At 32.1% G+C, this 12,265-nt stretch overlaps 1 protein-coding gene across 3 annotated transcripts in view; it reads right to left on the minus strand.

Moving 5' to 3' along the window:
- Nucleotides 1-12,265, minus strand: part of eag (ether a go-go) — a 160,332-nt gene that overhangs the window by 12,558 nt on the left and 135,509 nt on the right. For all 3 annotated transcript variants that reach the window (XR_010842850.1, XM_067045258.1, XM_014435309.2), the window contains exons 5-9: nucleotides 9,607-9,738; nucleotides 7,669-7,790; nucleotides 6,276-6,671; nucleotides 1,958-2,126; nucleotides 408-662 (exon numbers count right to left, since the gene is read on the minus strand). Coding sequence is in view for 2 of the 3 variants with exons in the window: in XM_067045258.1 (XP_066901359.1) it covers nucleotides 408-662; nucleotides 1,958-2,126; nucleotides 6,276-6,671; nucleotides 7,669-7,790; nucleotides 9,607-9,738 (1,074 nt within the window). In the remaining variant the exon portion in view is untranslated. The remainder of the gene's footprint in view (nucleotides 1-407; nucleotides 663-1,957; nucleotides 2,127-6,275; nucleotides 6,672-7,668; nucleotides 7,791-9,606; nucleotides 9,739-12,265) is intronic.

A 12,265-nucleotide genomic window follows, 5' to 3' on the forward strand; every position in this document is an offset into this window, starting at 1 on the left:
ATATATAGAGAGAGAGAGAGAGAGAGAGAGATCATATCTCCTGAGGGTTTTAGCCAAATCTAAGTTACTTCAGCTGTTAAAAAGCTAAATGTCTGCTAACCCATAACAATAACTATTACATTTAAAAATTTGTAAGGGAGAAAAAGTCTTCAAACTTCAAACTTTTATATTTCCTTTCTAATTTGTTTAAATAGGTTATAAATATTTCTCCTAAGTTTCATGCAGATGGTAGGAAAAAAAAAAAAGGCTCTAACATTTTTAGATTAGTATCACCAAAAAAACTTTCACAGAAACCAATGTTCCCAAGTCCATATCCTCTCTTTGTTAGACATGAGTCGAAAACTTATTGTGGGTTATCGGGGTGATAATATATAGTAGCAGTACATTAGAAAAGAATGTGCACTTACCAGCAATGATCATCATGCAGATAGTGAAGATCTTCTCGTTGTCTGTCTCTGCAGCAACATTTCCAAAGCCCACACTGGTCATGCAGGTCATCGTGAAGTAGAGGGCAGTCACATACATTGTCTTGCGGGAGGGCCCGTTGACCAGCTCTGGAACAGGAGAGTCAGCCGACCAGTTGTAGGAATAAGGGCTCTGGGTGACGTTGGCAAGTTTCCACAGCCATGAGTATTGCAGTCCGTTGTCTGCGTCTGATCTCCCTGGCACGTATAACAAAGCAAATGTCTCAGCTAAGCAGGTGATAAATAAATAAACAAAAAAAAAAAAAACAATCGGCAGGTTTTCTCGACAACCTATTGAAGGGGTAGATATCCTCTTGTATAGGCTAGATGTACCCAAGGAAGATCTCCCGACCTTAATATGGATTCGTGGCAAATAGAACAGACAATTTTCTGCACAGTTGGGCCAAATTCCTCTTCATATTTAAAAAAAAACTACTTATTGATTATACTTGCATGACATTAGGGACAGAGGAATCCATATTATCTGCTAAATATTCTGGTAATTATTTCAGATATTGGATTATGGAAATAACTTCAACCTGATAGTATGGTCATTCACAAGGCTTTAAAAAATTTTTAAAACAATTATGCAAAAAAGCTCTTGAGATTGGTCTAGAATAGTGACTAAGAAACAATGAAACTAAGATCAACAAGGAAAGATCAAGGACCATGACACACCAGGACCAAGCACCTTTAAGTAGGTTGGTACACATTCCTTGAATCCTTGAATATTCCTAACGATAATAGATGTAGAAGTTAAACAAAATTTTTGCTGCCAGTAGATGCTAAAGTAAAAATAAGTTTAGAAAATGGGAGAAGAAAGAGATGTATGGGCTATTCTAAAAAGTTGATATAGTGGGTAGTAATGATGAAAGATTTATGAAAACAAACACATGGCTCAAATAAAAGTATTAAATTTTGTGACTGGCACTAGACGATCCACTTCACAGAACATGACAGGATTGAAGGATTTTCAGCTCAGTCAAAAACTAATAGAGGAACAGAGGATTGAATGACAGAATGAATAGAGTAGAATGAATGAAGAGACACAGACTCACCATGGATAGATCAACTGATGTGAACTGTCAAAACAGTTCCGAATCCAAATACTTGATCAAAATAGCAGACTGTTAACTTGCTACATTAGATACTAAATGAGCATGTGCAGAGGAAGGAAAGATACTGCTTTTTCCGGAGGTGAAACAGAAGAAAGCGTGTATGTCTCCATGCTGTTAAGTTTTGGAACATTCAATCAGCTTTATAGGAAAAAAGCAGCCTTGAAATATAAGTTTTTAAGCTCTAGTTGTAGCAACGCATGCTCTGGGTTCAATGCATGCAGAAAGTGGAATAACTGGATTTGTTAATATGGTTTTGCCCTATAAGATCAAAAAGATAATATTTCCCAACTTTGGTTGGACTTAAAGGAACAGCAAGGAATAGCGTCATTGGAAAGAATGAGGTTTTATTGTAATGTTAGTTATTGTACTAAGTACCTATGGAGTACCAGATGCAGGCAAGCCAGTGGGCAACTAGCATGTAGAAGCAGAGTAACAGGATGAGCATGGCAGCACCATACTCTAGGTAGCGGTCCAGTTTCCGCACCACGCGGCCCAGCCGCAGTAGTCGGACCACCTTGAGTGCGCTGAACAGGCTTCCGATACCCTGTTAAAGTCATCCGTTATCAAATTCATTTTTTAACAGTAATGGTCAATGCTTCCTAAATTGGACACATTGATAGTTCACCAAGGTAAAGATTCAGAAAAAAAAATCCCAAAGAAGCATAGGTTAAATTTGGACACTTTTAAGAGATACATGTTTTGTATAATACTCAAATAATACTTGCTTGAATAGTAACTGCATTGTTTGCACTAACATGCAATAATTGCATGTTTCTCTTTCATTTTACCTGGGTGGACTGAAGATAACTTAAGAAGCCACATTGATGACTCTTTTTATTGCATCTTTCATTCTGAATAGGATATTAATGGTAAGTCACATCTTTAATTCCCCAGTTAAACTAAAGTTTAGGGAAGAATTGAATAAGAGTGATGCTAAATGAGCTTTATTGGTTTCTACAATTATTTCCACTCATACCATCACCTAACTCCTTGTTGTCTTTGTAATTTATTTTATAAAATTAAGTGAACCCAGATTGAATAGCATAAAATAAAGCTTTCAAAATAAACAAATATGACTTATGGTTCACAATTTAAATATGACATAGCCCAATAAATTTATATTTTTAATTAGTAGTCATAAGGAGTTCCTTCAAGTTATTTTAAACTAGGAAATTTTTAACTTGTAGGAATAAGGCTTTTTATAATTTACAAACTTACACTGTTTTCATTTCAAAAGACTGCAAGATTTGTTTAAGGTAAAAATACACTTATAATCTTAAATGCTACACAAAGATACAGACAATATCTGATTTATTCTCTACTATGTTATGATAATATCTGATTTATTTTCTACTATGTTATGATAATTGGCCTCTAATATTTGTATGCAGCTATTTTGCCATCAAATTACTCAAATCACATTAAACTATTTCAATCACTTCTCAATTTAATTGAAATCTGAATCATTATGCTTATTGTATTCTAATCCTATTCAAATTTAAGTTCTCCACACTGCCCAATTTTGTGCCTTAGTCATATGTAGATTATGCTTCAAATGATCAGTAAACAATTAAAAATATAATAACAAAAATATTTTTCTAACATAAACCAATTATTTCTTAGTAAAAATTTGTTATTTCTCTTGTTCATCTAACAGTTGAAAATAATTAAAATGTGGGAATTTTCTAATAGTTTCTTTTCCAAAGTTTTATATAAAAATATAACATCGAATAGTAATATGATGGATAACTTCAAAAATTATAAAAAAATTCTTTTTTATAATTCTACATCACTATTTTATATATTAACAAATAGATTAAGGTGAGAATTCTAAGTAAATTGTAAAGTAAGTTGGTACATAAGCCTTCATAACATTTAAAGACTGAAGGAATAAAAACTTGAAAATTCACATTTTAGTGATCCTGGTAAATATTAGTGATATGAATAAGTTATATAATAGTACAAGTAAATACATATGAATGTATAATCTATAAATACAATAAAATAATATTATGGCAATATAGATTGAAAGCTTAGCTCAAAAACATATCACTATTTAACGGCTATAGGTAAGATACTTTTATTAAGTAAATATGTTTGAACAAAACTAATATATAAATAAAAACTCTATTCAGAGATTAGTTATGTACTGATGGCTAAATACTGATCTAGTAAGATAAAATAAAGTTTTAAGTATGCATGCAACTGTAACTGTTGTAGATTTTATTATATCTTAAAAAGAACTAATTTACTGATGTAATTATTTTATTGATGTCAATTTTTTTTATGTGGCTAAGCTTTTTCTTTACTGTAAATACATGCACTAAAAAGCGTGTAGCTGCATCATATCTTGATGACCTATACTAAAACAGATATAAAATATAAAAATTTATAAATGAATAATAAATAATATTATAGACAGTTGGTAAATATAAGACATTTGTTGTAATGGATTCGCATACTAGGAGAACCAGTCTATGAATGACTCTCCAGGTATGACTTTAATACGAGAATATAAGTGTGATCTCCTCATCTTACCTGGGTTTGTGGGGGTCTAGGTTGTGGGTTCGGCAAAGGCAGGTGGTCTAAGCCGGTGGATAGTGTGTGGATGTTATAAAGAAATATTGCAAATGTTAGCCTCCTGGGAAAAGAATATGTTAGGAGAACAACAGTGATTACTATTATATATAAAAATATACAAATTTTCTTTTCTTTTATGTGCCCTTTGTTCGATTGTGAGACAAGTATGAATATATCTATGTGGTGTTGGTCTCAATAGATATAATCTACCGGCAAAGCAAAGAAATCAGCAAAAGCATTTAATATAAATAATCATTTAAATATCTAAATTAAAACTAATATTATTTACACTACAGCATAAATGAATATAATTTTAAAAAACCAAATGCCCTTCGAAGAATATTGGAAATGCTCGGTTTTACTTGTAAATTATTGTGCTTTAATTTAAAAATTAGGTTAAAGATTTAATATTTCTATTTATCTACTAGCAGTGATATTACATTTCTAAGTTAGTAAATATATTTACAAAGAGCTTCATGCAGATTTTCTTGAGCCGTCGAGGTGATGGAACAGGTGCTTGGGGTGAAGAAGAATCTCATGGAAGCTACTAAATAGTTTAGTGCTGGGAGATGATGAAAGGGAGCTCATACTCAGCAGTTTAATCACAATTTTATTTAATATATTCCATTGTTTTTTATAAAGATTCCTTCTCGCAGAGACGGATTTTATCAGTTTTTATCATAAAAAAGATTTTTATACACTAAAATTTATACTTTAGAAAACCTGGAATTATTCAGGAAAATTGTAAAATAAGGAGTATTCTACTAAAAGTTAACAAATCCCCTTTTCATAAATAAACATTATTTTTTTAAATATGAAGGTCATTTAAAGTTCAAAGAGAAAAGAAACTGTTCAATTATGAAGTTGTAAAAGTGCATAATTTTAGTTGTAATTCAAAAACAGTTCAAGATATACTATTGTTATTATAAATACATTACTCCAGTAATTATTATAAAAATATAAATCACTGGTGTAGCTAACAAAAAAAGGGGAGGAGAGCAGGCAAGTGCCTGCGGGTGACCTACTATTTTTCTTAAAAAAAAATTGACTCATCTAAATATGGTGTTTCTCAAATAATTTGTATAGATATAATTTTCCTAAAATAGATATATTGGCTTTTGCTAGATTAATTCTCAAATATGTGATTAACCACACAATATATGCATATAATTACGTTTTATGTGACATTAAAATTAAAATGCTTCCAATGTCTAAGCTCATAACAGTTTAATAAACAATGGTTTGCCAAGTTTAGAGAAAAAAAAGTAATGTTGTAAATGAAAGAAAAATATTAATTAATTATATTTTTAAAAATACAATATAATTTTTAACCCAAACTGGTTCCCATCTCGAGAGTAAAAGCAATATATAAAAATTTCTGTAGTTTTTTTTTTTTTAATTTCAAAAGTAAAACATGAACAGAACGAGGTAATGAAATAACTATCTTTCAATTAAATTTATTAAAGTTTAACCTTCTGTTACTTTTAAAAGTTTCATAAAAAGAAAATCATCCTTTATCAACTGAACTCAGAGCATTCTAAATATAAAGGTCAAAATTGTGGATTTAGTTTTTTTTTTTTTTATTCCTTTGCCTAATTGGCCATTTTTTTCTATTTTGGTTAGGGTTTTCTCTCTAAGAATTCTCTCACAAGCCGTTATTTATTTAATGGAAACAGAAACAAAAATATATCCTAAATTATAAAATAAAATATTCAAATATATATAACCTCTACAAATATACAGCAATTGCATATAGCATATATGAATATTAGTACGGGCATTTAGCAGTTCTTCGGTTATTGTGCGGTGGAATTTAAATTTTCTACTGTATCTCCAAAATATAATAAAAATCGTCGATGAATTCTGCACACGCATTAATTTTATTTTTTCGTATAAACATCATAAGCGAGCTTTTGCAACAAGAGGAATAAGGATTGGAGAAAGGAGGAGTCTGCTAGAAGGATATATTTGAAAATTTTTAATTGAGTATGTAGAAATAAAAAAAAATGTAAATTCAGGGGAAAAGGATAACTTTTCTTGACTGGATCACACTTACATCCTGGGACAAGATGCCTTCCCCATCGTCGGTGATACAGCCCGTGTCACTACTTACGTCTTCGTCGTGGTCGAAAGCGTTGAATACGTCGTAAGGAAGGCATGACAGGAGATCTATGACGAACCAGGAGCGGAGGTAGTTCATCCTTATAACCTTAGGATCCGAGACCACTTCTCCACCAGCTCCTACAAAGGTAGTATGGAAGTTGAGGACTATGTCGATGAAGAATATGACGTCCACAATCGAGTCCACGACCAAGAGGGAGACGTCCTCGGACGTCTTGTTCTTGAAAGCTACGTTGTAAGGGACCATGATGGCGGTGTAGAAGGTTAGGCAGAGGATGACCCAATCCCAAATGGCCTTAAATGCGCAGTAGTGCAAGAGGATGTGTGGTGGTGTCTTTGGAGCTTCTTGGCGATACTGCGGCAAGATATCGGCATTCAAGGACATCATCTGGAACACGTTCCAAGAGGTTTACAACTCTAACTCCTTTTTAATAATCTTTTTCCTAATAAAATAATAGAGCTTATTAAAGCACTTTTAAAACGAAATTTTGAATGTTTCGAGCTCAAGGAGAGAATATTTGGATATTCGGCGTTATTTGGATATTCTTGGCATATTAGTTCGGGGAGATAAAAAGTCGTGCGAAAAATGGATGAATTACTATTAAATAAAAATTTGTTGGTTATATAGAACATGAAAGTGAAAGATGCCGTCGGAAACGAAGTTAAAGTTTCATACAGAGACTACCAGACAGCCCCTTTATACAAAATGTTCTTAAGGTGGCCACATACAATGACACCAAATGGAATAATGCTATGAATAACTGGATTTACTATATTGGAAGTTTTAAGCATATTAGAAATTATAAAACCGCTAACGATATTTATTTCACTTAAACTAATATTTACATTTGTCGACATAATTAGTTTTGAAAATGAAAAACAAAATTATAAGTTATTTATATCAATATTTTTATTTTTAAACAAAATAAATAAAATTGTCAGTTATTCATATTAATACTTATCATATTGTGCTCAAGCAATATCCTGAATTTTAAATATAGTTACTGTATTTACTGACCAACCATTTTTATGACTATGAGTATAGCACTATTTAAAAACTATGCAGTCCATCATTCAATTCATCAGTCCATCAATTTTCATTATTCATGGTCGGTTGGAGTGATTGAACTTAAGCCTAGCGTAATTGAGTTTACAACCGATGGAATTTCAGTCGCTCCATATCATTCAAAAAATCAATTCACAATTTCTACACTCCTAGTCGTTCCACGTTTCATTTGGTGTGGTTCGGTTGGAGGGAGTGGCCCACTTATGGAGGCTTGTTTAAGCATTTTCCTAGTAGGAATATTTTTCGTCACTACTGGTCATATCAATATTACGTTCTTGAAAATGGACATCTAAAATGGAAAAGTAATCAAGATACTCACATGAGCAAGGTGCGACTGCTTGGATGAGTCCTTGATATTGGGCAGGTGAGATGAGAATTGCGATACCAAAACGGACCTGCTCCGAGTCACAGAGCGGGCCAATTTGGCGAATTTGCTCAGTCCTGAAAATTAGTAAAGATCAATCAAAGAATACCAATATATACATATATATTGTTAAAACATATTATTGTTGAAAAGTAGTCTAAAAATCACCATAAGCCAACAAATATTCATAATGCTGAAAAGATCGTCGAACGTGGATTATATATATGAGAAGATGGTTGGGAGTGCTGTCAATGAAGGCACAAATAAGTCTTATTTATAAGTCCCAACGTTTCAGCCAGAACTTCTAGCCTTCATCAGGGCTGCTTGGAAGAGAAGTAAAATCCAAGTCAGTAAAGTACTTCTCAAACTGTACTTCTGTAGAAATTCTGACCGAAACGTTTGGACAAATAAAAAAGTTTTCACTTATTAGTATTTTCACAGACCGTACCCCAACCATCTTCTCCTCATAAACAAACATTCATGCTTGATTTTAAAATTAATTTTAATGATGTATCTATAAAAGTCGTAAAAATTGTTGTTAACATTCATGTTTTTTTTTTTTTTAAATTGATTTTATATCAGTTAATTTTTTTAAAAATTCTTTATGTTCAATTTTAATTTTAAAATTACATCTTAATTGTGTACAACTGATCGTGTTTTAATTATGAAAATACCCCGAACGCTCAAAATGACACTACTTATTTAAAGAAAATGTTTGAGTGGTAAATCTATTCAAAGAAAGCGATGACGAATAAATCAATGAACTGGAGGGACCTCTATGGCGAACTCTATTTAACTTGTCCGTGGTTTATTTCATAATCATCACATACATCACTATGCTGTCTCAAAACATGTTTTGTACAAAATTCAAAATTTTCCAATAATTTTGTCCGGATTTTCCTAACTTTAGGGGGTTGTATTCACTGAAATTGACCTTTTTCTTTTAACATTTTTGGGTAACTATCCTCTCTAAATAGAGATTATAAGAAATTTTGAGTGTAGTAATCTCTTTGAATAATGTTTTACGACGATTTTCGCAGTTTGAACTAGGTTCTCAACTTTTTGGGCTTTTTTAAATTAATGGTGGGGGATGACACCCCCTCGTCGTAAGAACGTCTTTGATCAGGACTCATGAACTCAAAATCACTAAATGCATATCAGAAATATCAATCTCATTCCAAGGTCCTAAATAAGACTAAAATTTTTACAGAAAGAGACAGTACATCATCTTATAATATAACAGTACAGTATCTTATAATATAAGATTTCATTATTTTCTCAAACAACAGCTGAAAAGGGATACTTAATTGCAGTTAACCCTCGTAATAATTCGACATGGAGTATTGAAAATGCACTTCAAACTGGGAAAATTGAAGTAAAACATTATTTGAGAAATTATTATACTAAAAATTTCTTATAAAAGCTATTTGGAGAGGTCAATTCCTAAACATATTTTGGAAAAAGACTGATTCCAAGGAATAGTCCCAAAAGCTGCAGTAAGTTGGGAAGTCCGATTAAATTTTGGGAAATTTTTAGATATTTTACAAAAAATGTTTTGAGTCAACGTATAATTATCTAATGGAAAAAAAAAATTAATAATAATATGTTACACAGAGTACGTCAGATATTTTTCCAACTTAACGGAGGTAGGAGAGACGTTGGGATGTTGACATAATTTGGTAAAAAAAATATGGAGAAATTTCAGGTTTCTGGTTAGTTTCACCTTTCAATAAGCTGTATCAACGCTCTTGCTTGATTGACTGTTGGAGTGAGATGCTCTAACTCTAAGCTGCATAAATGCAATTGTATGTTTTTCAGTCAATAACTGGTTAGATGTTGAGTGGTCAGTAATTTAATTGTTCGAGACTTATGGAAATTGAGAATAAATTTTACCTCCTTTGGCATCCTCGGTCTCTATGGGCTGCTTGAGGGCGGTGATGTCCCGGAAGGTGAGCAAGAAGAGGACAACCAGGTCCCGCTCGTTCTTGATCGGTGCGATCTGGAGGAGCAGCCATAGCGGTGTCTCTGCCCAACAGCACACACTCATAGCATATCATCATATATAGCCTTCATTTCCAAGGCCGATACATATTAAAATATTTCTACTTTATCTAGAAATTCAAAGTATGTAAAAAGATGAAAAATTAGTGCAATTTCATGCCATATCATCCCATAGCAGATAATAAACATGAATAGCTTCTGGGGAGAAATTGTGCACTTCGTGTATGCTATTGCTGTTTCTTGAAGTGATATAAAATAGTACTAAAATATAGATAAATATAGACTTGATTATTATATTATATTGCAAAAAAAAACTCTCTTTGAATATAAAAACTGAGTGGTTTAATTTCAGAAATTTATGATGCCATAAAATGTCTGAACAATTGTAAATAGCTATTTATCATGAGACTTTTTTTTTTATTATAATTTTTTTATTTTTATTTTGGGTCTACAAACAATGTATTGCCGGATCTATTTAGAGCTACATCGACCCCTAAAGAAGCAAGTAATTTTAAAATGCTTCAGTTATCTACAAACCCTGATACACATGAAATACCAGCAGACTATCCACGGTGATATCCAGAATGATAAGCATTCTGTTTGAGACAATTTTATCAAATTTCGGCAATGCACTTCAACCACACGAGTTCTATGATAAATTGACCTAGATCCACGGATTTTGGCAGTTGAGGGTCAACAGGCCTACAAAGACTAATATGTTCTTCCAAGCAGATCATGCGTAGTCCATGCCAAGTTTCTTCAAAATACTGAGATGGTAGGTGTCCAAAAGGTTTTTAGTGGTTGATTTGATTCGATACGACGTTGAACCTAAATTTGTTCAAACCAAAAAAGAACCTTAGTACACTTATAAAATATTTCACCAATATCGAATCGGGTTTCGACAATCATTTTCATATTTTTTTGGAATTAATTAAGATAATTTTTATAGATGTATTTTGTGTTTAAGGGAATGAGTTATACTGCCAAATTTTTTAAAAGATAAAATGCAGCAGATTATTTGAAATAATAAAAATCAAATCAAATAGAAAGAAATAAAAAAAATATTAAACCTTCTTAAATACTCACTCTATCATGCACCTTGAACTTACCTTCACTCCATTGATCTTCTTGAAAAAATTATATGTTATACAGCTGATAAATTATCAATATATATAAATTTAAAAGTGCACTCTATATCTAAATTTCGAAGTAGTGGGATATACTTGCAGACGCAAATATCATTTTGTTAAATTATCTTTTAAAATGTTACTCTTATAATAAGTGCTAAAAGAAATTGCCTTTCGTAGTGCGTGCGAAGTGTTATGATTATGTAGTGTGAATCCAAATATGTTCAGGATATTACTGTAATAAACATTAATGGACCTATATCAGATGAGACATGTTTATTCATAATGCTGTATTGTGCACATGGAAATGAGAAAAAAATATTCGACGGTCGTCATTTGAATCAATAATAGATTGTCATGATAAGCAAGTAGAAATTATAATTGTAATGTTGAAAAACTTTATAAAAAAAACCTAGTGGCGTTAGAGAAAATTTTGAGGTATTGTTGATGGTTCCACTGGAATCGGTGGTGTAACAAGTTACAAAGCAATTAAATGGTTATAAATGTAACTATATTTCTTATAGTAAATAGTTTCAAGTAATAAATACAAATAAGAGTAATCGCTAAACTAATTCCTCGAATTCTGTACGGTGCGAAATCTACATTTCGATAACCTACATGTTACAGTGTCTGGTATGAAGAGATAAGAGTAATAAAATCAAAAAGAGATAAAAAAATATAAAAAGAAAGATGATAAACTACGGAAATGATGGTAGAACCAATAAATAGTAAGTAGAAGGTAGTTTATATAAAAGTTAAAGCAGCTGATCTCAAACTCCCAAGTGGGTAAGCGAAAAGCCAAAATAGAAGAAAGGGAAATAAGGAAATGAGAGACATACCTTTTGGGGTGCCTGGTGGCGGAAACAGAAAAGACAAGCTGTGGTTAACAAATATAACATCATATAGGAGCTATACACATGGTCTGCTGGTAGCCTTCGACTCCTTTTCGATGCCATACATTCCAAATCCGCTCAGTTATTGTGCACAAGTGTATCTTTGTGCCATGACTCTGTTTAAAAATGTAATCAGAATGCATAAACTGAATAACTTGTTTTACAGAACTAAGAACGGACCTGCGATGAAAAATAATAACTTTTCAAAGTTTACAACATACAAGTTGATAACTTCTAGTTAAGTTGGAGGTGCCTAAAAGAAAGATTTCATAGGAATTTTTTTATCAAAACACACTTCAAGTGTAAATACTGCTATTATATTCTCGATTTGTTTTCAGAACTCTTAGATAAAATATTTTTGAAATAACTATAGAGCAGTGTTGAGATCCTAGAAAGAGATCAGTTGAAGCATTGATTCGGTAAAAGAAGTTAAATGCAGGTCAGGATCCACCGTAAAGAGCTGTTTGGTATAACAGGTCAGGATCCACCGTAAAGAGCTGTTTGGTATAACAGGTCAGGATCCACCGTAAA

Source organism: Halyomorpha halys, unplaced genomic scaffold (genome assembly GCF_000696795.3).
Source record: "Halyomorpha halys isolate HHAL.00 unplaced genomic scaffold, Hhal_1.1 Scaffold1558.1, whole genome shotgun sequence".
Classification (NCBI taxonomy): Eukaryota; Metazoa; Arthropoda; class Insecta; order Hemiptera; family Pentatomidae; genus Halyomorpha; species Halyomorpha halys.